Here is a 25,164-nt window from a genome sequence, read left to right on the forward strand (position 1 = left end):
TAATTGGATATTTAATGTTCAGCATGCATTATGCGATTTGGCATCCTTGAGTGTAGCATACATTTGCCATAGAGCGATGCATTTTCTCAACTGGTGTACTACTATATATTATATTATAGAGGCAAGCGATGGGATGACATGCAGATAGCAATTTACTGTCTTCTGGTGGTAAATCCAACGAGTGCAAGGATTGGATGGGAGTTTGGATTGGACTGCATTGGATTTCATTGGATTGCATTCCATTGAACTGGATGGGAGTTCCAGTCTTCCAACATCCTAGAGAAGTGTTTTCTCCAAGGAGGAGCCAGGGACAGAATATGTGTTAGTATATGTGTGTTTGTATGTGTGTCATCTGTGTCTGAGCCTCTGTGTTTTTTCCTTCTTCTCTATTCATGCATTATCCCACTAGTCCGGATCACAACAGTATGAGCTGAAAGAGGGGATGCCTGGGAGTGTTGCAAATCAAAGCAGAAGGTCACCGATCTCTCTATACCAAAATTAGCTCTGCTCTAAATCATCTCACCGACATTGTTCTAGATAAATGAATGGCTGAGTCTGTGTGCTTAGGTGATTACACTTCTGATGATCTGTGTGCAGGTATGCTTGTATTTCTGGTGATATGTGTGCCTGTAGACCTGTGTGCAAAGGTCCCTGTATGCCTGTTGGTAAGTAGATGCATAGATGTCCAAAAGCTTCAGTCTTGATATGAGCATGTGGCCGTAGTCAATGTGTGCACGGAGGCGTATGTTACTGGGCACATCCAGTATACAAAAGTCCCACAGGTAGGTTTAGTCAATGCTTTTTTAATGAAAAGCACCAACACTCTGCCATCCACACTTACATATTGTTCATCTCTGGTGAGAAAAAAGACGCATCCCAGTTATAAATGTTGTGTCAGGTACTCACCTCACATTTTACAGAACCTGATCTCCTGATAATTACACCGTGAGTAAGTTAGCTGTGCTCACATCTTGTTACTTATAATACTATACACTATCCAGTAGCAATAAGGTTTGTCAATTATTCTGGCATGTTGTGTCTCAGAGTGAAACCTACAGATCTGTTCTCTAAACCTCAAATAAATTATATGTTGCCAGGTAGTTTTGTACACAGACCTTCAGTGGACTCAAGGACACTCACACAGGCATCAGGCAAGGTGCTTCAGGCCTGCAGATCTGTTTTTCTTCTTCCGACTTGTTCATTGGCTTGCTTTGTTCCCCCCTCTACGAAAAGGACAGCATGCATAATTTCAAAGAAAATGTGTGCCAAGCCATAATCATAAACATGGAACTGCGTGTCGCTTCATCTTTCCTCAGGAGCCGCGCTGAGGGCGGACGGTGAAGACAGGTGCAGCATCACGGCAACTACTATGGAAAGAGGACTGTCACCTTGAATAAGGCACCGCATTAAGTGGAATTAATGCAATGTGATGGGAGTTTGCTAATGCGAAGTTAATTAGATGCCTCCTTCACACACTGACGGAGAGTCTCGCCAACTGTCGTTGATGGACTTCTGAGGACTGCTTGCTATTTTGTCGAGCAAATTAAAATGGCTGCTTCTTCGAAACTGTCCTTTTTAAACTCTATAAACCTGAACTATTCTGAATTAAAATACATTTTTATGGAGTATGATTCATTTCTTCAAGCTAGCCAGGCTGATGAGGTGTGGTAACCCGAAACTGGTCCCAGGATGCTTGTTTCCGGTCCATGAAAGATCTTGCCTTGCAGTTCGGGCTGGACTGTTCCCACAGGGAGTAGGGCCAAGACTGATTTGCATATAGCTGGGTCCGAACTAGTGTGGTGTGGTGACCAAAAATGATAGAGTAAACCCAGATCTGTGTCTGGGGGTGAATGTTTGATTTATTCAGCATTCTGTCCATCATCTGATCAATAATTTGTTTCTGTGTGAGGTTATGAGGTTGTATGTGCTCATTAAAGATAATATCTTTTTTTCATTCCTAGGGCTGTATCATGCATAGGGCACACTATTCCTCTCCACACCTTATTACAGCAAATGCACTGTCCCCAGCATGTCAACAAACTCTCCCCTGTTTTCTGGCGCACATCGCATAAGGGAAAGTTATGCTTGTATTCCTGCCCCTTCTGTAATTCTAAAGAGGGCCAGGAGCGCAGAAAGCAGGCATCCATGCATGTTGGCCCCCGAGACATTTAGTGTAAAATGGTGCCTGACTTCCAGCACATTTGCCCTTCTTATTTAGCTTTTAAGAAAAAGGAATTAATCACGTCCTCACCAGCCAGAATCTACTTAGTCTCCCTATTAAAGAACATGGCAGTTACATTTTCTAGATTTTGCAAAATGGTGAGGTAAGATTTTTGATGGTGCGCTAGTAGCCACACACACTCAGAAAATCCACCACTGTCCTGAGACCAGAAATGTCAATGCATAAGTTTATTGAAAAACTGGTAATTGTGACAGCTGGGATTAAACCTGGGACATAGCGGGTAAACATCATAACACGTTGATAATTCATGTTGAGCATCGGTAGAGCAGATCATGTTTGCTTTAGCTCACCTTGATAAGTTGCGACAAAATGCATATTCTATGTTTCGAAAGAGCTTCTCTTGTGATGCATAGACACATTGTGATTTAGGAGCTGCGTGGATCACACTTGAAAACACTTTAGATTTGGGAATTCACCTTGTATTCTTATTAGGCAGATAGGCTGAAGTTGTGGGTGATAACATATAAGGAGAATCAGATATGGTGGGGCACAGAGGCAGATGATGAAGTGGCAGAGAAGTAGATGATTTCTGCTTTAGAGGAGTTTAGTTTAATAGGATCTGATTGCCACCCTGTGACAGGTGGCAGGAGGCTTTTGGAGATGTTTGTATAAAGGAGGGAAGTGAGTTTGGGAAGAGAGAGAAAGATGTGCGTGCTGTAGGAGAGGAGGTGAAAAGAAAAACCAGATGAGCTGGTGCATGGTCATGGGAGAAGAATAGAGGGAGATTTGGAGGGTCTCTAGGGCTGAACCATGTGGGTCTCCCACTTGTAGAATTGAGGAGGCGAAAAGTGAGAAACAATAAAATACTGAAAAAGAGCAATTGGAGAGAAAAGATGAAAACCATATTAGTGCCAGGGTCTTGATGCCAAGATTGACTAGTGTGGACATTAGAGTGCGATGAGTGACAGTGTCAAAGGCAGCAGGGAGATCAAGGCGTATGAAAATGGAGTAGAGGCAATTGTGGTGGACAGGTGTTATAAAACTGGAAATATATGAAAGGACTATTCATGTCAAGAACAGATTAAAATAGATTGTGCTGATTATGGGTGGTGATGAAAGCAGTGAGTTGGTTAAAATATATTCATTCACTTAGTTTGGAGGAAAAAGGTAGTATGGAGATCACACAGTAATTGGCACGAATGCATGGGTCAGTCGTGCATTTTTTTTTAATGCGGTATGACTAGAGCTAACTTGAAGTAGGTTAGATATGTGTCTGTGATGCGAGAAAGATCAAAAAGTGTTGCCATGCATGAGAATATAAGTCGAGAGAACCTGAGGTTTGATGATTTGTAGACTGAAAGGCTCAGAAAGTGCACACACTGGGTTGGCTGATTTGGGAAGTTACATCTTGTAGTGTAGAACACATCCACTCCATCAGTTGGCTTTTTACGAATCATTTACTAATTGTCTATTCATTTTTTCACTAGTCGACTGATATGTGTTTTTTCTGGGGTGAAAAGTTGGGTGCCTAAAATAAATAAATATTATTAAAACTCTTCTAGTGCATGCATATAGTGTTTTATAGTAGTGTCATGAGTACCATCACAATTCTATTACAAGAAGATATACACATTAATTGATAGTTTGGAAAATGTAAGTGTAAATGTGAAGCACAGCAGAGACATCTGGATACCTCCTGAGTGTAGGGATACAACTTCAACAAGTGATGATAACATGTGCATATCACTATGACTCCTTTCCAAAAGTCTAAGTGCAGCTAGACTATGTTTTTCATAGAGAGAGTTCTGGCAGTGTACAAAAGCTGTTGTTATGAGAGAGCACCTGAATTTTGTTGTTAGGGTGGTACTCAACAGAACCTTTTGATTACAGTTTCCTTAAATGGCCCATTGCTGCATAAGACAGACCAGGGTCAAGAGTATGTGATGGTCTAATATGATTAATTTCCCAAAACAACACATTTTTGCATATTATGTGACCGTACTTGACCAATTTCTCAGATGAAAATTGAACTGTAAGGCATAACTCACATACAAAAATCACACAACATACCAACAGCTGAAAACCTCTTGCACTCACAGCACATTTAGGGCCCGATTTTGATCTCGCTAGGAAAGCCCTCAGTCAACTCAGATCTGGAGGTCTTTCCTAGTGAATTGCGCTCCGTGAGTCAGAGCAACCGATTCAAATGCATCTGTATGGTGAGGGAGTCGGTTCGCTCAGACTACCATTGAACTCAATGGGAGCCCATGTACCCCACACGTGCACAGGCTCCCATTGAAAAAAGGGGTGGGTGGGGAAAAGTGTGAACCCTAAGGCAGGCACCCCATGGTGCCCACCACACTGTATATGCATGGAAAGGGGGGACCCATGGGTACCCCCTGAGACCGATTCGGAGGGCCCGGGTGGAGAGAGGCCTGCCATTGCCCCCTGAAGTCAGATTCCCACAGCTGTTTCATCCTGGCAAAACCGAGTCGATACGGCTCTCCGAATCGTGCATCGTACTTGCTCGTATGGAAGCCGGCTCCATTGCGCGGCACGAATCGGCTGCAAACGGGTCGGACTGACAGGATCGGGTTCAGCAACGATTCGGTTGGCGTGGACGAGATCTTCACATCGTACTTGGTAATCCAGAACGGGGACGATTCGGTCGGAATCATAGACTCCGAATCAAATTTTTTTGTTCCGTGACCCGTCTGGAGGCCTCCCGACCGAGATCAGAATCGGGCCCTTAGTTTTCACATATCTGCTGAGATGTTTTCTACTCAAACCAATCCACTGTAAGAGAAAAATTACATGAAAAAGCATAACCACCAAAAAAACGTTGTTCAGAAATTGCACAAGATTATGCTTGCATATTAAAAAAATCCACCAAGTCTATTAAGAATTAGAGAGTTGAAAAGGTTTTGAGTAAAACACAATACAATGTCCAAAAAAGGTTGCACGGTCACATGCCATTTGAGTAAAGATAATGAGAAGGAAGTCTTTGGAATGAGAACATTTCCATCCCTAACCTTTTATAGTGAACCAAGAGTCCTTACTTTACAAGAAAAGTCAAGGGTCTGAAGCAGGTTAAGCAGAGATCAGTGTCTTATCTCTATGCACATAATTTAGATAATCTCAAATCCCCATTCCCAGAAAGTGATATTTGCTAATTTCCGCATGTTTAGCAATGTCGGGGATTTCTTACTATGGAATGGGGCACAGACAGTCTGTTAGGAAGTCCTTGTTAGGGTGGCCATTAACAAACATGTCTACAACTTATTGTGTCTTTCAGAAGTCTAAACAGGTTAAAGGTGAAATTTTCTGAAGAAAGGAATCTGATGAATGCTTTTGCAAACCAGCGGGACTGATGACTAACCAGGGGACGGCTCCTCCTCGGGAAATGGAGCGCCACCCCACCTGCTGCAGCAGGCAAACACAAATAAATAAGATGGCATGTCAATGCCATTTTATTTATTTGCCTCTGTACCGTCTAGCGCTGTGCACAGTGCAAGGGTGGGGGTTGGGCTGAGTCCTGCAAATGCAGGGTGGCAGCACTGGTCTACGGTGCACATGTAGGATAGGTTGGCAGTCTTGTGATGGCCAGCCCAACATGCGCACTGTAGACCAAGCAATCCAAAGGCTGTGAAACAACCTGGGGATTGCTTGCACAGGCACCCAGCCTCAAAATGAGCATTGGTTAAGCCTGCTCCCACCAATCCTGGAGGTGCTTATACAGCATAAGAGCATCTCCAGGATTGGTTGGAGATGCGTTCCACAAGCAGAAAGGAAGTCCTTTCTTTTTCTTCCTGCTCATGGAAAGCCAAGAGGAGTTCCGCAGCGGTAGTGCTCACGAATTTATGGTGAGTCACACGGCTTAGCAACCCACCATTATTTATTTACTGCAGATGCCACTATGACAAACAAAGCTGGAGGAAGCTGCGGGGTTTTGAAGTCAGGGGTGTATCTTACTCCCTTGAGACTGGGGTTGTGAGTATGCGATCTGCCAACAATCATTGTCATGTACCAAACTAAAAATTATAACGTGACGAGTGGAGAAGGAATGGATGAGCAGCTAGAATGGTCTGGAAAGCGAAATTTGGAAGCCTGGTTAAGGGTTTGGAGTGCCAGTAGTGGAGGGCAGTAAATTGAAAAGTCTACATCTTTGAAGACCTTGAAATCTATCTCATTATTGTGATCTGTATGGAGTGCAATGAAAAAAAGATAGAAAAAAGTGGCATAATCTGTGTGTAGTCCGCTGGTCCCAGCTTTCAATGCCAGTAAAATAACGTGTCACAGTAAATGTAGCATGGAAAGAGTAAGAAAAAATGAGAGTAGTAACCTAAAATCAAGGGGCAGTGGGGAGCATTTTAGAGAACATTTGTAAGTTGTAGGGTCCCTATAAACTTGAGGTTCTGGGCGTGGAATAACATTATATGTGTGGAATCTGGTTAAAACCCGATCACAAAACAATTGCATCTTTCACGACTTAGTGCAATGGGATGTGTTAATTGTACACATGTTTACAATGCATATGTTTAAAATGTAAGACGTAAGGAGATGCAACACTTTCCCTACAATCACACAATTAGAACCCACGTTAGCAGGTTCCAATGTTGATTTGTAAAGTTGAACATAGAGGACAAAATAAAGGCTACTTCTCAAATTCTGGTGTAAGGCGCAAGAGCCTGTCGGCAATTATGGTGCTACCTATTTCACTGCTGCACATTAAACAACAAAAAGTTGTGTTTTCCAACAATATAACGAAATATTTCATATTAAAAAAGACACATAAATAAACATATAGAGACCTGAATTGCCCTGCAGAAGATGGGCAAGGGGAAATGAAAAAAAACCAATGAGAACTTTAATCACAGTCTTTGCTCCCTCTGTATGAAAAAATAAAAATATACAGAGGGATGTCAAGTATACTTTTGCTTTGGTCTCCCGTTCTACCTTATCCTCAGGAAAAAATAGAAGAGTATCGGCCAGGGCGCCATTGATATACCCAACATACCAAAGCTGCTTCTGAATGTGTGTCTATTGTGATATACAGGGAAGAGGTCCCAACAGGACAGGCAGGGGCGAAGCCTAGTCAGTAGGACGGGGAGTGGGGTGAAGCTTCAGATTTTCTGGCAATCATGCTATAATATTATGTTATTTATTATATGATAAGCAGTGCATGAGGGGGTGGCTTAACTGCCGGGGAAAAGAGGAAGGAATGTATATTTTGAGGGATACTTAGAACACAGTATTTTTGCAAATAACCATGTTTTAAGACTTTCCAAACTGAGAAGATTATGAGTTTTTGTCTGTGAGAGTATTTAGAAATCCCAGGTAAAATCCTAAAGACACCTTACCATACCCGACTGAAAGGTCCTGTACCCAAATGTTTAATAAATAATACATTTATTAGTGGGTGTAACACCCCAAACAACACCCTTCCCTGAAACTACGCACCTGAGGACAGAAGAGAAGCATGTCTTGAACTGTCAGATCATCATACTTCTTGATTAAACACTCAGTTCCCCCTCCCCAGTGGTGTACGGGAGAAGGAGTAGGGCTATGCCTAAACCAACAATGCGCATGTTCAGGGCGTACCCATCTTTACTGCAAATGGCTAATAATCCTCACACAAACACTGCCACATCTGACTGGGAGTCGCAACTGATCAACCAGGAATTTTGACTTTTGAGGACAGTGTAACACCCCAAATATCCCCCGTTATCCACCTGTTTAATGTGTGTATGTTTTGAGCAACTAAAGGGTGTTTAATGAGATAGTTCAATGTGAGATTCATGTGAACAGATGTGAATAGATCATGTATTGGCTGGAATTTATTTAATAGATTTTGTTTTGAAGCTTAGCATCCAAAAAATCTAATCTTTGATTTGGCTTGACTTGATACCTGCAGGCAATGAGGATGGCTTGACTCCAATTAAAATATTCCTTTTAAGTTGTACATGGTTGTAAAGGGGCATGGTTGACAAACAGCATATCAGTCTCTGCAGGCAGCAAGAGCTAGCCGAGGCTGGTGCGAGATCCCTCCTCTAACAAATTTAAGCACTAATCAGGGTCCTCGTCACCAGCCGACTGGACTACGGCAACTCCCTCTACGCCGGAACCACAGCAAAGCTCCAGAAAAGACTCCAGCGCATTCAGAACGCCTCCGCACACTCATCCTGGACATTCCCCGACACAGCCACATCTCCGTACACCTGAGAAACCTGCACTGGCTCCCCGTCAGCAAGAGAATCACGTTCCGACTCCTCACCCACGCACACAAGGCTCTCCACAACCAAGGCCAAAGATACCTCAACGGCCGTCTGACCTTCTACACTCCTACCCGCCAGCTTTGATCGACCAACCACGCCCTCGCCGCCATCCCCCGCATCCGAAGAGCCACAACGGGAGGAAGATCCTTCTCCTACCTGGCGGCCAAGACGTGGAACTCCCTCCCCATCCACCTCCGCCTGACCCAAGACCACCTCGCCTTCAGGAAGCAACTCAAGACCTGGCTGTTCGAGCAGTAGTGGACCCCCCTCCCCCAAGCGCCTTGAGACCCTCCGGGTGAGTAGTGCGCTATACAAATGATTTGATTGATTGATTGATTTATCATGGTGAGGCATATCCTGCTTCTTTTCCCTGAGCCTTTATATGGCGACCGTGCGACACAGGTAAGTGTGACCCACTTGTGGGACACCCCCGCGCCGCACGGCCACCAGCTGCTGCGTGTGCCCCTTAGCCTTGTCCCTGCCGCGCTGCCTGCCTCGCCGCCGGCTGACTCTGTTGTCGTTTGTTTTTATTTTGTTTTGTTCGCCATTTGTGCTTGTTATACTGTTTTGTATTATACTGCTTTTCTTGCCCGTGTTAGCGTTTTTTTCCATTAGTGCCTGTTTATTTTTCTGCTTGTGTCCTTCCTGTTTGCCCGCCTACCTCGCCGCCCTCCGTCTTCCCTCCCCGCTCCCCGCTTCCCTCCACCACCGCAGACCCCGCCCCTTTTTTCCTTCTGTTCCCTCCCCGCTCCCGCCTCCCAGCTGCTCCGCCCACCCGCGCACTTGGCCTTTATATGGCGACCGTGCGAACGCGCAGAGGTCACGCGCAGCGGTCACGCGCAGCGGGCGCGCCGTTTGTGCGCCGAAGGCGCGCCAAAGGTAAGCCCGTCTGCGCCCGTCCGCGACCGGAACGCGACCAGAGCCAGGACCCCTGGCCCCCGAAGACCCCGACCGACCCGCCTGACGTACTCCGCCGCCACCCTCATCGCTCTCAACTCCGGCCGACTCCCAGAATGCCATCAAGCCACACCACGATGCACCCACGGACCTTTCAGCTGCCACGCCTGCAAATTCACCTGCATCCGGACCTGCCTCACACCAGCACCCGCCAAGCCGAACACCAGCAGCACCCACCTCAAGTGCATCCTGCTCAACACCCGCTCCGTCCACAGACATGCCATCGAACTCTGGAACCTCCTAGACGCCACAGCCCCTGACGTTGCCTTCCTCACGGAGACCTGGATGAACGCCTCATCAGCTCCCGACATCGCCATCGCTATCCCAGAGGGCTACAAGATCGTCCGGAGGGACCGCAACGCCAACCAGATGGGAGGAGGCATCGCCATCATCCACAAGAACACCATCCGTCTCACGACCAGCACCGACAACACCCTGACCACCGCCGAACACCTGCATTTCCAGATCCACACCAACCCGAACACCACCCTCAGAGGCACCCTGATCTACCGACCCCCTGGACCACGCACACAATTCAGCGAGGACATCGCCGACTTCGTCAGCCCGCATGCCCTCCCCTCCGCTGACTACATCCTCCTGGGGGACCTCAACTTCCACCTGGAGAACAACAATGACCGCAACACCACCACCCTGCTGGACAACCTCGCCAACCTGGGACTCAAGCAACTGGTGTCCACCCCCACCCACCTCGCCGAACACACACTCGACGCAGTCTTCTCTTCCAGCACAGACATCGACTTCAGCCACGCCACAGAGCTTCAATGGACGGACCACAGCTGCGTCCACTTCACCTTCAAGAGAACGACGACCCACCACCACCAGCAACAGGCCGCCCGCAGAAGCTGGAACAAGATCACAGCAGACCAGCTCGCCACCTCCCTGAGCCAGCACCCTCCTGCCAGCTCAGCGAACCCCAGCCAGGCCGCCGACAACCTCACGAAGTGGATCAGCATCTGCGCGGACGAGCTCGCCCCGCTGAGGACCCCGCCCAGCAGACCCGGAAGCAAGAAAGCCCCGTGGTTCACCGACGAACTCAAGAGCTCCAAGAAGAACTACCGAGCCCTCGAGAAAGTCTGGAGAAGGGAACCTACACCGGACAACAGGACCTCCTTCAAGCTTGCCACCCGGAAGCACCACCAGCTGATCCGCGCCGCCAAGAAAACAGCATTCAAGGAACGGTTGGACAACAACGCACACAACTGCAAGGAACTCTTCAACATCGTGAAAGAGCTTTCCAACCCCAGCGCAGGAAACAACGACATCACCCCATCGCAAGACCTCTGCAACTCCCTCGCTTCATACTTCCACAACAAGATCGCGGACATACACAACAGCTTCAACAACCAACCAACGCACACCATGACCGAACAGCCACCCCCCACCACCACCCTCCATGCCTGGACCCCGATCAGCACCGAAGACACCATCCGCACGATGAACTCCATCCACTCCGGATCACCGACCGACCCCTGCCCTCACCACGTCTTCAACAAGTCCGACGCTGTCATCGCACCCCACCTGCGAGACATCATCAACACATCCTTCGACACCACCATCTTCCCTGAGAGCTGGAAACACGCCGAACTCAGCGCCCTACTCAAGAAACCAACAGCGGACCCCACCGAACTCAAGAACTACCGCCCCATCTCGCTCCTCCCGTTTCCTGCCAAAGTCATCGAGAAGACCGTCAACAAGCAGATGGCCGCCTTCCTCGAGACGAACGGATCCCTCGACCCCTCACAGTCCGGCTTCCGAGCCAATCACAGCACCGAGACCGCCCTCATCGCCGCCACCGATGACATCCGAGCCCTGATGGACAATGGAGAAACAGCGGCCCTCATCCTCCTAGACCTCTCCGCGGCATTCGACACGGTCTGCCACCGCACCCTAGTACAGCGCCTCAGCAACATCGGAATCCAGGACAAGGCGCTGGAATGGATCATCTCCTTCCTCGACGGAAGAACACAGAGAGTCCGCCTACCACCGTACAAGTCAGAGGCCTCCGAAGTCATCTGCGGCGTCCCTCAAGGATCATCTCTGAGCCCCACCCTCTTCAACGTCTACATGAGCCCCCTCGCGGCCATCGTACGCAAACACAACCTCAGCATAATCTCCTAGGCCGACGACACCCAGCTGATCCTCTCCCTGACCAACGACCCCGCCTCCGCCAGAGCCAACCTGCACGAAGGGATGAAAGAGGTAGCCGAGTGGATGACGACCAGCCGCCTGAAACTGAACTCTGACAAGACGGAGGTCCTCATCCTGGGCTCTTCCCCCTCCGCCTGGGACGACTCCTGGTGGCCTCCCGCCCTGGGCACCGCACCCAAACCGACAGACCATGCACGCAACCTGGGCTTCATCCTGGACTCCTCCCTCTCCATGACCAGGCAAGTCAACAACGTCTCCTCGGCGTGCTTCAACATCCTACGCATGCTACGGAAGATCTTCCGGTGGATCCCCACCGAGACCAGGAAGACCGTCACCCAGGCCCTCGTCACCAGCCGACTGGACTACGGCAACGCCCTCTACGCCGGTACCACCGCCAAGCTCCAGAAGAGACTCCAGCGAATCCAGAACGCCTCAGCCAGACTCATCCTCGACATCCCACGAACCAGCCACATCACCGTACATCTGAGAGACCTTCACTGGCTCCCCGTCAACAAAAGAATCACCTTCCGCCTCCTCACCCACGCACACAAAGCCCTACACGACCAAGGCCCGAGCTACCTCAACAGCCGGATCAACTTCTACGCTCCCAAACGCCACCTCCGATCAGCCAACCACGCCCTCGCCGCCGTCCCCCGCATCCGAAGAGCGACTACAGGAGGAAGGTCCTTCTCCTACCTGGCCGCCAAGACCTGGAACTCCCTCCCGACCGACCTGCGCCTGACCCAAGACCACCTCTCCTTCAGGAAGAAGCTGAAGACCTGGCTGTTCGAGCAGTAGCGGCACCCCCCCCCCCCCCCCCCCCCCCCCAGCGCCTTGAGACCCTACGGGTATGTAGCGCGCTCTATAAGTGTCACTGATTGATTGATTGATTGAGAACCACACATTGCACTGATGACAGATATCATATAACTATTCATGACAGAAAAGGTCTACTACAGAAACAACCCCAGGACTAATAAAACACTGGGCACATGAAAACAGCTGCTCCAGTAGCCCTAATGATCAAAAGAGATATGGTGGTGATCCATCGAGCATAACATGAAAGTACATTAGAAAGTCTGATTACCCCCATATTGCTTCGCCATATGTTATGGGTGATTGTGAGTGGTCCTGGTGAAGGTGTTTTTAATATCTGATACCACCGAAACGTACGTTGACTGTATGTTTGGAAAACCCCAGCCCACAACAAAAGAAATTGGAGATCGTTCCTGAACATATTCTAAAGTGTATGTGAGATCAGGCTGGGGCATGATTGAGAGGTTGTTTTGTGAATGTGTTTGTGTGTTGTTTGAAGTGGAGAGTGATTTACGATATAGGAGAATACACAGGAAACACTGTGATGTACAGTCTGTATATATTAGTGTGCAATATATTGTGTTACTGTTTTTGTATATGTGTATTTTTGATGTAAAAATTTGAAACTTTTTTACTAAATACCTACATTTGTATTGATAAATACAACTATACATGATGTTGAAAAATTAGATAAGATAAAAATGACTAACAAATAAAATAAAGACACATAAATTCAATTTCATGTTGTTGTATTTGAAGTAGCCATTGGTCGAGACATTGGGCACTGAGAGACAATATTGAAGGTATATAGGTCAAGTGGGAACTTTCACATTATTTTGTCTCAATTTTCCCCCTGATCCCAGACCTAGAATAAATCTCCGGGGGGTACCTTTGTCTATTTTGTGACAAACTGCATATGTTACGTAATTATTGTGCATGCCATTAAATCTACAATGCTTAAAATAAAAATCCTACCCACAATCAACTGTCACATTTACTCAAGACTTTCCCTGGTTAAGGTTGCGGGCGTATAGTGCTAAATCGGCTACAGGATTGGCAGAAGATAATAACATTCTATCTGAGCTACAATTTGGCTTTAGACAGGGCCTAGGTACAGTGGAACAAGCACTTAACCATAACATCTTACTGGGGAAGTACACACTGGCTAAACAGGGCAGATTATACCTGGTGTTCTTCGACTTAACAGCAGCCTTTGACTGTGTAGTGCATGTCAAACTGTGGTAGATATTGGCAGACATGGGGTGGGAGCTCTATTTAGTACAGTTTCTGAGGCAGCTCTACAGCGATGCAAAAGCAAGGGTTCAATATGGAGCTACGGGCGAATGCTCTGTTCAAAGTGAAGAGGTGGATTAGACATGGATGTGTCCTGGCACCGTTTTTATTTACACTTTACAACAATGGGTTAGGCCAATCCTTGGTGGATCAGTGGCAGGACCTGCCCTGGTTAAATAAACGTTCTATACCTGCCCTTCTGTACTCGGACAATGCAGTGCTAATGGCTCAAATACAATTAGGGCTTCAACAGGAACTGACAAACTATACCGTGTATATAGAAAACTTGGGTCTTAGAGTGAATTTGTCAAAATCTTTTATCATGAAGTGTGGGAGAGGCAGCACAAAATGCAGGGACTTATTAAATGATAATAAAAAGGTGGATTTTAACAAGACATGTTCCTTCTTAGGTAGCCTTTTCGACCAGAAGGGGGCATGGACTCAGGCAATAAAAGCCAGGAAGTTAATATTCATAAAAGCTACGGAAGCCCTAGCTAACTTCACAAGGAAGTTGGGTAGAAGACTCCCATGGAGATGTTGCATGTATATCAGGCAAAGTGTGTCACAACAGCCATATATGGTGCAGGGGTGTGGGAGTTCTGCGATCCTAAACCCATACAGCTGATTGAGAATGCCTTTTTAAAAATTGTATTGGCCGTCCCGAGCACCACATCTAATTATGTATGTCAATCAGAATTAGGGTTACAGCACATTTAGGACCTAATAAAAGTCCAAACTGTCCTCTTGTGGCACGGGAGCTGGGATTCCTCAAAAAACACTTTTAATTGTGAGAACATAAAAGATGGACTTAAGCTACAGCGGGCACTTGATATCCCCTGGCTAAAATACATTAAGGACTTTATGAATGATCTTGGACACCTGGAATATTGTGTTGACCCACGGCCCATAATCTCTGTCTCCAGAAGGGATTTTAATAGAACCTGCATGACACATCTGGACACAAATGGATTTTTGACAGAGGCTTCAAGACCTAGGGTACAGTCTAACCAAATGATATTGACCACTATGGTATTCAGCCGTACCGAAAAAACATATTAAGTGATTATGACAGATTCGTACTGACTCATTTTAGACTTGGGATTTTCCATCATTTAACAAGTTTCCCTAAAAAAACAATTGGTCCAAAATATTGAATAACTGTTCATGCTACGACATGTCCCAGCAATCGACAATACATGTATTTTTATTTTGTAGATTTTACGAAACACAAATAAGGAGATGGATATTACCCAGCTTAAGGTTGCTGGGTCCGAGACAATGTCGTCCAGCTTTTTCATTATTGCAATTTTCAGATAATGAATATTTTACAAGGTTAATCGTATCCTTCTTAAAAAGGGAAATTAAATGTAGAAAAACCATTACTATATGAAGTTTTTGAAGGAACCTGAATGGAAACTTAGCACGGACTGCTTTTTAACTTTATGTTGGTAATGTTTAGGATCATGTAATTAATATCTATTTTTTATTATGTATGCTTTTATGATTTTCTTGCACAAAATCGAATAAAGTTTTTATTGGTTGGTTGATACTCAAGACTTCCTATTGGATAGGGCCGCTTATGAATGTGGTTCTTAAAAAATTGCAATGCTAAAATACGTAAAAAACGGGAATACTTAAAAAATGTCTTAACGTTCGCAATGCATAATTCATCCAAAACTCAAATTCCCACTTGTTCAAGCATAATATATAACTAAATCAAATATTAAAAATAAGGCCCCAAGGTCACTTGGCTGCATTATTGGGATACCGGGGGTGCCTTTACCAATTACAGGAGGTCAGCTAGCGCCGATTATTAAATGACAGCGGTCATTAAAAATGCCAAACATATTCTGACAGAATTCACTTCATAAAATGTCAGCAAGTCTGTGCGTTTTTATTAGTTTGCTCCTAAATCAATGTGCAAATTTCCAAGGCGTGCTTGTAAGTATTCCCAGAGCAATGTCCATTCCTGACTCTCTGCACAAAAAGTATTACAAATTAATCAGATTTACAGATTTCTGCATAATAGCTTCTCACACTTATTGCTTAACCCCATTTTGAAATGATGTTATGATTGACACTTTTCAGTGGCGATGGAGGTATATTGAATAATATGTAGCAGTCAATTTTATTGGCGGCTTAATTCGTAGAAATTATTTCTTTGTATGTGTACTCGTCTACATTATTTATGAACCCATGCTCTTGAGCCAAAACGGAATAATGTCTTTTAAATGAACGGGTAATGCCTTCTCTAAAATGTGTAAGCGTGTCAGAAGGAGTCTTTGGTGCTTCTCTTTGGCGGGCGAGTTAATTGGCCTAGAACTGCCTCTTTAACTGGGCGATTTCTGCTTCACGTCAAAATAGAGGCTACTTCACAAGTGTTTTTCGTGAGCTCAGCCTCAGCTCTACAAAATACACCAGGCTTCGTCCTCTTGTGTGTCTCTGAAGCAGCTCTGCGTGGAACACACCAAACCCTGCCCGAGCTTTCCTCCACCACCCAGAATTGGGGAAACGAGCCTCTAGGCAGGAGTGTGTTCAACACCCTTATCTTGTTTATTATTAATTTATTATATTTTTATATCAATCCACATCACCTGATCAAGAATATCGACTATCACGAAACAATACAGCAGGACTTTATATTCAAGATGATTCGATCTTTTTGTAGATTTGGATTTTTAAAAACTCAATATTTTGACAAAACTACCAGGAGGCCTCTTTGTGAAGGACTTGTCTAAATTGACATCTCAACATTTCACACACCTCACCCATGTCATGAAAACCTGAACTCACTCACAGCTACTCGTGCTCTCAGTCATTCACAGACTCTCACACACACTGGATCACTCACTTGCTCAATCACTGTGAGTAACTCTATCATTTAACCAAAAGAGAGTGAACTGATGCATTGGCCATGCTGTGAAATCACCTGTGTGAATTTCATTATTAATTGTACTCGATGGACAGAGTGCTGCTGGACCGCTTGCCACTTACACTTCATTTTGAGCTCCCCACCACCCTCCTCCTCATGCTTCCCCACTCAACATCTAGCTCAAGTGTTATCCACCCATCCATCTATGCATCCATCCACATTCGTTATATATTCTAATTGTTCTTGTTGTTGTTGTTCTTCTTACTATTATTAGTATAAGGGCCCTTTGCTTTCTTTTTCGTGCATTGCATGTGCTTCTTTTTGTCTTTTTTACTTTACTGAAATGATCATGTGTCAAGTTAGAATGGTAAATTAATACTTGTCCCATAGATAACAATGCATGTTCAAACACAGGTGACAATGACTGTGCCTCTACATGTCATGAAGCATGTGTCATGATTCACATGTGCCCATGAGTCACAATGCATGTGTGTGCCTTGGTGGCAATCTTGGAATAGGTTCACTGCGCATGTGTAATTGTAATTGTTTTTCCAAGCCATAAACTGCAGACAGTTGACCTTGATATCCTAATCCAGGGCAATTCGTTGTGGTTCATGTCTATCTCCCTTCGTACTCTTTCCAAGGACTCAATTCAAGACTGTCTTTATAACATCCAACTTTGTAAGGCAAGTTAGGGGCTTTATGCCTGCGAACATGTGAGAGCGGCGCACTACCAAATACCAGGATGCATTAAGGTAATCTATGGAACCAATAGACAGCATTCAGTGCTCGACTCTATTGCTGGAGATCTGTATCAACCAAGCAATGGAAAATAAGCTAGGCTCTTAAAATTCTGTGTTGAACTAAGCCATTCGCCCATTGCTGTGACCTCGCTGTGTGACCATGATGCTTCAATCAATAAGTTCTGATCAGGTAGTATGGACAGCGGCCAGTGAACAACTTTAGGGTTATGTGTGTTATGGTTGTGAAATTGAGCCCCCCTCTCCCTGTGCACATCTTTAGGAAAAAGTAAAAAACTAATTCTAAGATTAGTATTATAATACTAGAAATAGGCCTAATATAATACAGCATCAGCTAGTATACAATGAATTTAATATCATGCCATGTTTGGCAAGCTGCACATACTGCCTAAGGAAAATTGACTGAATCTTTTATACCATTAAAATGAAAAGCCTGGTCTTGAGGGAGGGGTGTTGCTGCATTTAGGTGAGGGAATATGTTGAGCAGGCACCATTACATGGCCACAGACTTTTTCACTCATCCTGGCATCCTTATTCATCTGAAATCTGCTATCATTGAATATTCAACATATGCCCAGAAACTGAAAGCAGATAACGGGGTGGGGGCATCATATTTCTATTCCAGGCCTTTTCTGGCTTCCAGCTATAGAAAGCTGTAACCCCTTGTTGTCAAATTTCTCAAAACAAATAGTAAATGACATTATTAAAATTACATCTCCATACCCATCCATGAAGCATCTACATCAGCATGGGGGTGGGGGGGGCGGTGGGGGTTGAATAGTTACTTGTACCAATTCCGAGGTCATTACAGTTACTGTCTCATCCACTCTACCTTAAGCTTTCCAGTTAATGGCTGTTGTGATGGGTTTCCTTTTTAGCGAAAGTGACTTCCGCCCCCTGGCAAGTGACTACCAACAGGCTCCACATAGTCAACCATACAGGTCATCAACGGGTAATGAACTTTAGCTCCTCCCACACCGAGGCAGGCTTGAATGCACAAAGCCAAAATCGAGAGCTTGTCAAAACCCATTGCTGTCATTGGTTCTCCACTTCCATCCTGCATTCTCTCCTCTGCTGCGCCCTGCAGGTGACGAAGTTCGAGGGTACATTAGTGCATTGGGGTGTTTGATTTTTAGCTCTGCTGAAGGGTATAAGGAAAGGCGCCAAAGATATTGAATTTTGAGAGGTACAACTGTAATATGCACTCATAACACGTGGATCTCTCTGGCGCTGCTTCAAAAACACCGACTAATTTGTTTCACAGCAGATATATGAGATTCAGACAGTCAGGCTTTATTGAGCTATCGCGCGCTGGATGCTGTTCGCTTCTGTATCAGATTTGCTTGCGCTTTGTGAAATTAGAATTGCTGTTGCTTGCTTAAGCATAAAAGATACGACGGTTCCCACACTCACGGGGCAGCCATGTATGTAAATCGTTGTATAATGCAGCCCGCATTAAGCCGGCGATGACGGGCTCGGTTGCACTGCTGTCAGATCGCTGGAGCTCCCCGCGCGAGACGCCTGCTCGGGACAAGTGTTCGCATAATTTATGCAGCTGATAAGTGAGTTGAGCGCGCGCGTTATTGATAAGCCACTTAGGCAGAGCTTCCCCGCTTGATGCCGCGTGACATCACACCGAGCGCCGCGCGCGGATCCCGTGGGCCGCGCGGTCATTAAAGATAGACTTTGTCTTTCCGTTGCAGGGGCCAGAGGAAGCGCAGCACAGCCCGACACAGTCACTGGCGACCAGCACCACCCCGGCCAGCCGCACCCAGGATTCCCAGTTGGGCCTCAGGTGAGTGCACGGCCGCTCATTAAAAGTAAAGCAGCTTTTTTAGTGGGGTTCTGTAACTACGCACCGTCAATGGATGCTGCTTGGTGGACATTAAGCCAATTTAGTTGTGGCGGAGTCTATGTCGTCGTGCTGTTCCTTTCGATCAAATGACAAAACATTTCTCAGCCAAAAATGGGTTTCAAGGCAAAGTTGTGTGAGGACCGCATGCTCGGGTCACTGGTGTGATACGATTACATCCTTGACCTCCGTGGCAAACGTTTTTATAAATCTTGGAAGTAATTTAATGGAAGAAAAAGTGAATGCAATTTTTAATGCTGCTTCGGGTTATTGAGGTTGACAAAACTGTATGCTGAGCAAAAAACACGGTGGCGTTTATAGAGCAATATGCTTGTAATTGTTAATGCGCTGCAGCAGCAGACTTGAGAGTTGCGGAGCCACGTCCCAGGATGAAAGTAATATGTCTCGTTCCTTCCAGTGCTTAAATGACTGATAGTAAGGTAACTCAAAATGAAGGTAGACCAGAAAACATGTCTGTCGGTCTCTCCATCTGTCCGTCTATGTGGCTGACCCTCACCTCTACCTGTTCTGCCTTTTTGTCTTTCATGGTGTTTTATCTGAATTATCTCTCAGACCTATGCTGTTTGCTTGGCCTGCTTGTCTGTGTAGCCGTCTTTTTGTTTGTAGGTATGCGTGTAAGTTTGTTTGTCTGTTGGTCTTTGTTTTCATGCAAGTCTTGCCTGTCCCATCAACCCTATATGTCTGCCTAGCATATGATATGTATTTAACTATTAACCCATTAGTGCCCAAGGGACAGGATGGCATACTGTTCTCATAGTATTTCCAACAAAAGCGCCTTCGAAAAAGTGTAGGTTTAGGTTTTTCTTGGCAGTCACAACTTTATTTGTGGCTAATATGAGCAGAGATTGTCCATGGGCTTTTAAAGAGGGGCTTAAGTCCAAGGAACATCTGTTGATTTTAGGGATTAGTCAGAGTTGTCTTTGTGATGTAACTAAGGCCCCATTTAACTCGCATTTTGTGACTTTAGCACTGTTAATATTTTCGGACCTTATCAAGCATTGTGTGTTAAAAAGTTAATATATTACATCATTACGACCCCATAAGGAGGCCCCCGGAATTATACACGGTAACCCTGCTCCACTGAAGTTGCTGAAACCAGGAGTAACTGCAACTCCGGAGAGGCAGGTGGGGATACTGGGTATTACATGTGGGACATAGAGGGCTCCCTTAGAAATGAGGACTTACTGGGGGAATCAGACATTCTGGTCCAATTTCCTCAGGTTACTGTTCATTTTACCCTGCAGTCATCTGCAGCAAGCAGTCGGGTCTCTGGGTGAAAGACACCAGATCTGTGGAATTACCCTGGATCTCGCAATTCCAAGGGGCTTTACCGTTCCAATCGAATTAAATGACCACTCAAAATGATTTAAATTCTCATTCTAGCTGCAGAATTCTCATTTGCTGTAGTTTTTGACATATTTTTGAATACTACAAAATTGAATCTTTGACTCTAGTGTATCTGTAGCCCTGCCTGTAGGTAGAGTCACAAGGTAGTTCTTTGTGAGGAATGGTCGAATTTCCATTAAAAAGTAGGTAGTAATGGCCATTGCAGCTGATTTCATTAACTTGACTTTCCACAGGCCCTATTAAGTTGAAAAAGCAGCCTGAAGTTTTTGTTTCCCCTTAAACTCATGTAGCTGATGTCTGTAGATGATGGTTCATGTGAGTTGAAGACACTGGTTGCTTACATTAGCATATGCTTAAAACTTATTCCAGAATTCCAGACTGGAGTGACGTGAGTTTAAGTAGATTATTATATAAATAGGGAAAGGAATCACAGACAGCACTGAAACCTTCATAATTCTGAATGAGACCAAGTGGGATGGAGTGGTAAAATAGCTATGAATAACTGTGAATTTCCTTTCAACTAGGATTTATAAACACTATTTTATTTTAATAGATAAAAACCTTCAATATTTTGTAATTCTGACAATAGAAAGTAAAAAAAAACAGTCCTTCAGCATCTTGCTCTACACTATTGCTGCACCTTTCTAGCACTATTACAGAGACTTTGAAAGGCTCTAGCAGCCAAAGGGATTGTAGGCGTTTAATGCTTTCTTAATATGAAAAATTTCTATTTCAAAGACTTGGATGGGCCTGAAGAACAGTTGAAAGTCACGCAATTGCAAATTAGCTTTGATTGGACTTATTCACAATGGTATTTTGGAGTACATAAAGTAGTACTTCTGTAGTGCTCTTTTGTTTATTCTTATATGCCTTCATTAATTGACCCCAAAACATGTAATATGGGAATAAAGTGGAAGTATTTAGGGACTAGTCATGTACAATTGGAAGTCTTAAAAGTTTATTAAAAAAAAATGAATTTTGATTTTGATTCGATTTAAAATGCTTTGCCCCATTTCTACTCTTCCAGCCTATCAAAAGAAACCAAAGTCATTAGCTATAATAAATAAATGTTTTTTATATGATTAAACCAAGATAACCATAAATACAGGGTTCCTAATTCTGACTCTGTGGTAAGCACATAGATATTACAGAGTAGGATATAGCGCTCAATAGATAGGAACACGTTGGCTAATACAGAGGGGAAAATGAGATGACTTTGTTGAACCATAATGCCCAATGCCATCTTGCATTTTTATATGTCATGTTTATTTTTATGCAGTTAACATAAATGCACGTTACAGTGACAGCAAGAGTGCCCCTTTAGTTATGAGTAGATTGCTTAGCCCATAGAAATTTAGTTTTTTTTTGCTTTGCCAATCTCTGTGGTGCTTTTTGACAGATGCAGACAAAACATTTTAAAAAACAAACATTTGACTTTTGGCTGATTCTTGAAAGTATTATAAAGCTTTGTGAAAGGCTGAGCACCATATTGTGACTTCTTATGTTAACTCACCTAAGTTATTTTCTTGGTCTGGCTTGACAGCACAGCTGTCTGCAAGAGCTATTACTACCAATTCCTTTATTATATTGTGATTCGGCTTTGGCTTTGCAAAAATAAACATTTCTCTCTCACCTCTTGCAGTTTGCTGTGTGGGGTATCACTCTACCACCAATGGAGTGCTAACATTCCATGCACGAGGGACTGTTTTGCATTTCAAAGCACACTACATCTTCACATATTACATTATTCATTTCATAAATACTTTGTATACAGAATGCAGTACCTTTTTGTTTTCCCTAAAACGCCGTCTACTGCACTTGTAGAACACCAAAAAGTATCACATGTGCACTCCAGGAGACATGGCTGCATTCAGTTACACTACAGAATACTGAATATAGCCCCTTTCATTGACACCATATAAGGTCAAATGATGCCATCCATGGTCCTAGTCTTTCAAGGAACCATTCATTGCCAAAAGACAATATCAACCACAAAATTATTTTAGAGACACTGAATGTATTCTGCTGCTGATCTACTGCCTCCTTCCAGTACATCATACTCTGCTCATAGGACACTCTTTACTGCCCCATCTCGGGACTTCATTCACTTTACCATGGAAATGATTCCTCTTAGATGAATAACACTGTCTTCTCCCCAAGGAGCAACCCGAATTCGTCTGGCTTTACTTTGGAAACTCAAGAAGGCAGCCATTCATAAATGTAGTTTGCATAAATTAGCTTACGACCAGACCTATTAGCTACGCCAATGCTTATGAAATTAGCTACAGAACCAATGGCTGGGAAAAAAATAATAAATTCGTCGGGCATTTAAAAATCAGCTTCTTCTGTGTGCCTTTAGATTCAGGATGTACATCTGTTCAGTAACATTTGAGATATTTGTAAAAAATAACACTAGATCAAGCAGGGGTATCGAGTTAAACTTAATGTTTATCTAAGTTCTGGATTTACACACAGGAATGCATCATATGAACGTGGAATATCATTGCCTGGTCAGAGCTGATGCAATTTTGTGATATTGCAATATGTCTTTGCACTGATGTCAAATACTCGGGCCTGGTTGTGATAAAAATGTTCGTGGATCAAATGGAGGGCAGACAAAAATGCTATATTTAGCTGAGAATTTTGCCAAAAGTCTATCTACAATATGAAAAATGTTTCTTTGAATGTAACTTCGAATTAAGGTGTAATAATGCAGCTCTTTATCCTATAACTTTAAACATAACCTTGGACTTAACACATAATTTACAAATGGTTGCAGAGGTATTAGCACAAAAACACACACCACTATTGTCAATCCCAGTAGGAATGCATACAAAATCTCCTTGATGGTGCCCGAGTTCATCAGGGATCATCCACCACAGTCCCTAACACAGTGACAACCAAACATTATTCTGTAACTCAATTTAAACAATAAACTAAGCACTCAATAATTATTTATCAAAACAATCAGAATTATTGATGAAGAAAAACAAGAATGCAATGTGAGAAAGTCCGTTTTTTCGCAATGAACAAATACAAGAAGATGCGATGTAGGAATAAAACCACATTTTTATTCATAAATCATCATACTTGAAATTGTTTGAGGCCTCACAATTATTCCTTTGTTTGTAACCGAAATGTTTCGTTCTAATGAAACTTTTTGCCCTGGCATCAAGAGTCTATAGAAATGTAAGCCTCATGTTCTTGACATTTGTAACAAGCACCTATCATTAAAAACACACAGCATTATCCTCCTCTGACATGAGGTAAAGCGAGTTTAAGCATCTTGCTGTGCTTTCAGCGTTCAAGCTTGAACTTGCCTGTATCACTGATTGTATTCCAAACCGGATTTTAGAAGTTACAGCAGTATAAACAAGCATTTGCAATGCAACTGGTCTTGCCTTTGGGACCTTATATGTATTTACCAATGCAGCACATTATCCTGGGTGCTGAAGCATCTACTGTTCTTTAACATGGAGGGAAAGTAAGCACTAAACTGTGGCTCATGCGCCCAGTGGGTACTTTGTGTAGAGGTCTATGTATAGCAGTTAAAACTAAATGATCCCCATAAAGATCTTTGTTAAAACAGTGTGTGTTACACCAGATAGATCCAACACCTAAAAAACATGACGGGAATTTATCGTTAATGGTTAGCTGTGTACAGCCGCAGCCGATAGTGGGAGTACCTGCCGGGCGGTGACGTGGGGAGGGGGAGGGGCAGGGTGGGGGGTAGCAGTGGTGATGCAGTGCACGCAACAAAATTTGTTTTATTTATTTATATGTTTACTTACCTGTTAAGGTCCGTAATCCATACATTACTACCCCCCCACCCTGCCCCTCCCCCTCCCCACGTCACCGCCCGGCAAGTACTCCCGCTACCGGCCGCGGCAGGCTGTATATGCATAACATTGCGGTGAAACACTCCCGGTCTCACACGTCACAAATAACATCAATGAAAGCACAGCAGAAGCACATGTTACATCACATAGACCTCATTAATAGAATCACCAGTGCTGCACGTCATTGGGTTTGTTTCATCTGTTCGTTGAAAGAGAAAAGATAAGCCATGTGCCTTTATATGAAAGATGCAAGGACATCTTTATTTTGAAAAAGGGACAGCAGTGTTCTAATTGTAATGAATGGTTTTGAGGATATGTATTGATACTGGATAATTACAACATCCTCTTTTGTCTTGCAATTCCATGGAAGGACATCTAGCTCTTGACGTAGTGCCCAATGCTTCCACTTGCTCTTATTTATTGACGATGTTTGTACAGTGCCATATGTCACCTTTCAGTTACTTCAGAGATCTGCTGGGGCTAACTGAGTCTGAAGGTGGGGTATCTATTATCCACTGGTAATCGGGTACAGTCCAGAATTCTTGCAGATACCACAGACTGGAGGCTCATAGAAAAGCAAGCTGGATTAGTTCAGTTTATATGCCATTCCTGAAATGTATGTATTTTGGATCTGCTCTGGGTCTGGCCTGATTCATGGGTAACAAGATGTGCAGCAAGCAAAAAACAGCAAAAGATAGATAGATGGACAGACAAATAGATAATCTGTATTCTTATCCACCCTACTTTTGTTGCTGTACTCTGTCAGAAGCGCCTTGAGAC

General features: G+C 44.3%; 1 protein-coding gene across 1 annotated transcript in view; it reads left to right on the forward strand.

The window, feature by feature from the left end:
• Nucleotides 1-25,164, forward strand: part of POU6F2 (POU class 6 homeobox 2) — a 902,251-nt gene that overhangs the window by 336,082 nt on the left and 541,005 nt on the right. Inside the window, exon 2 of the mRNA XM_086964856.1 lies at nucleotides 19,029-19,120. Within this exon, the coding sequence (XP_086820982.1) occupies nucleotides 19,029-19,120 (92 nt within the window). The remainder of the gene's footprint in view (nucleotides 1-19,028; nucleotides 19,121-25,164) is intronic.

The sequence above is a fragment of the Lissotriton vulgaris genome, chromosome 4_1 (assembly GCF_964263255.1).
Source record: "Lissotriton vulgaris chromosome 4_1, aLisVul1.2, whole genome shotgun sequence".
NCBI lineage: Eukaryota > Metazoa > Chordata > Amphibia > Caudata > Salamandridae > Lissotriton > Lissotriton vulgaris.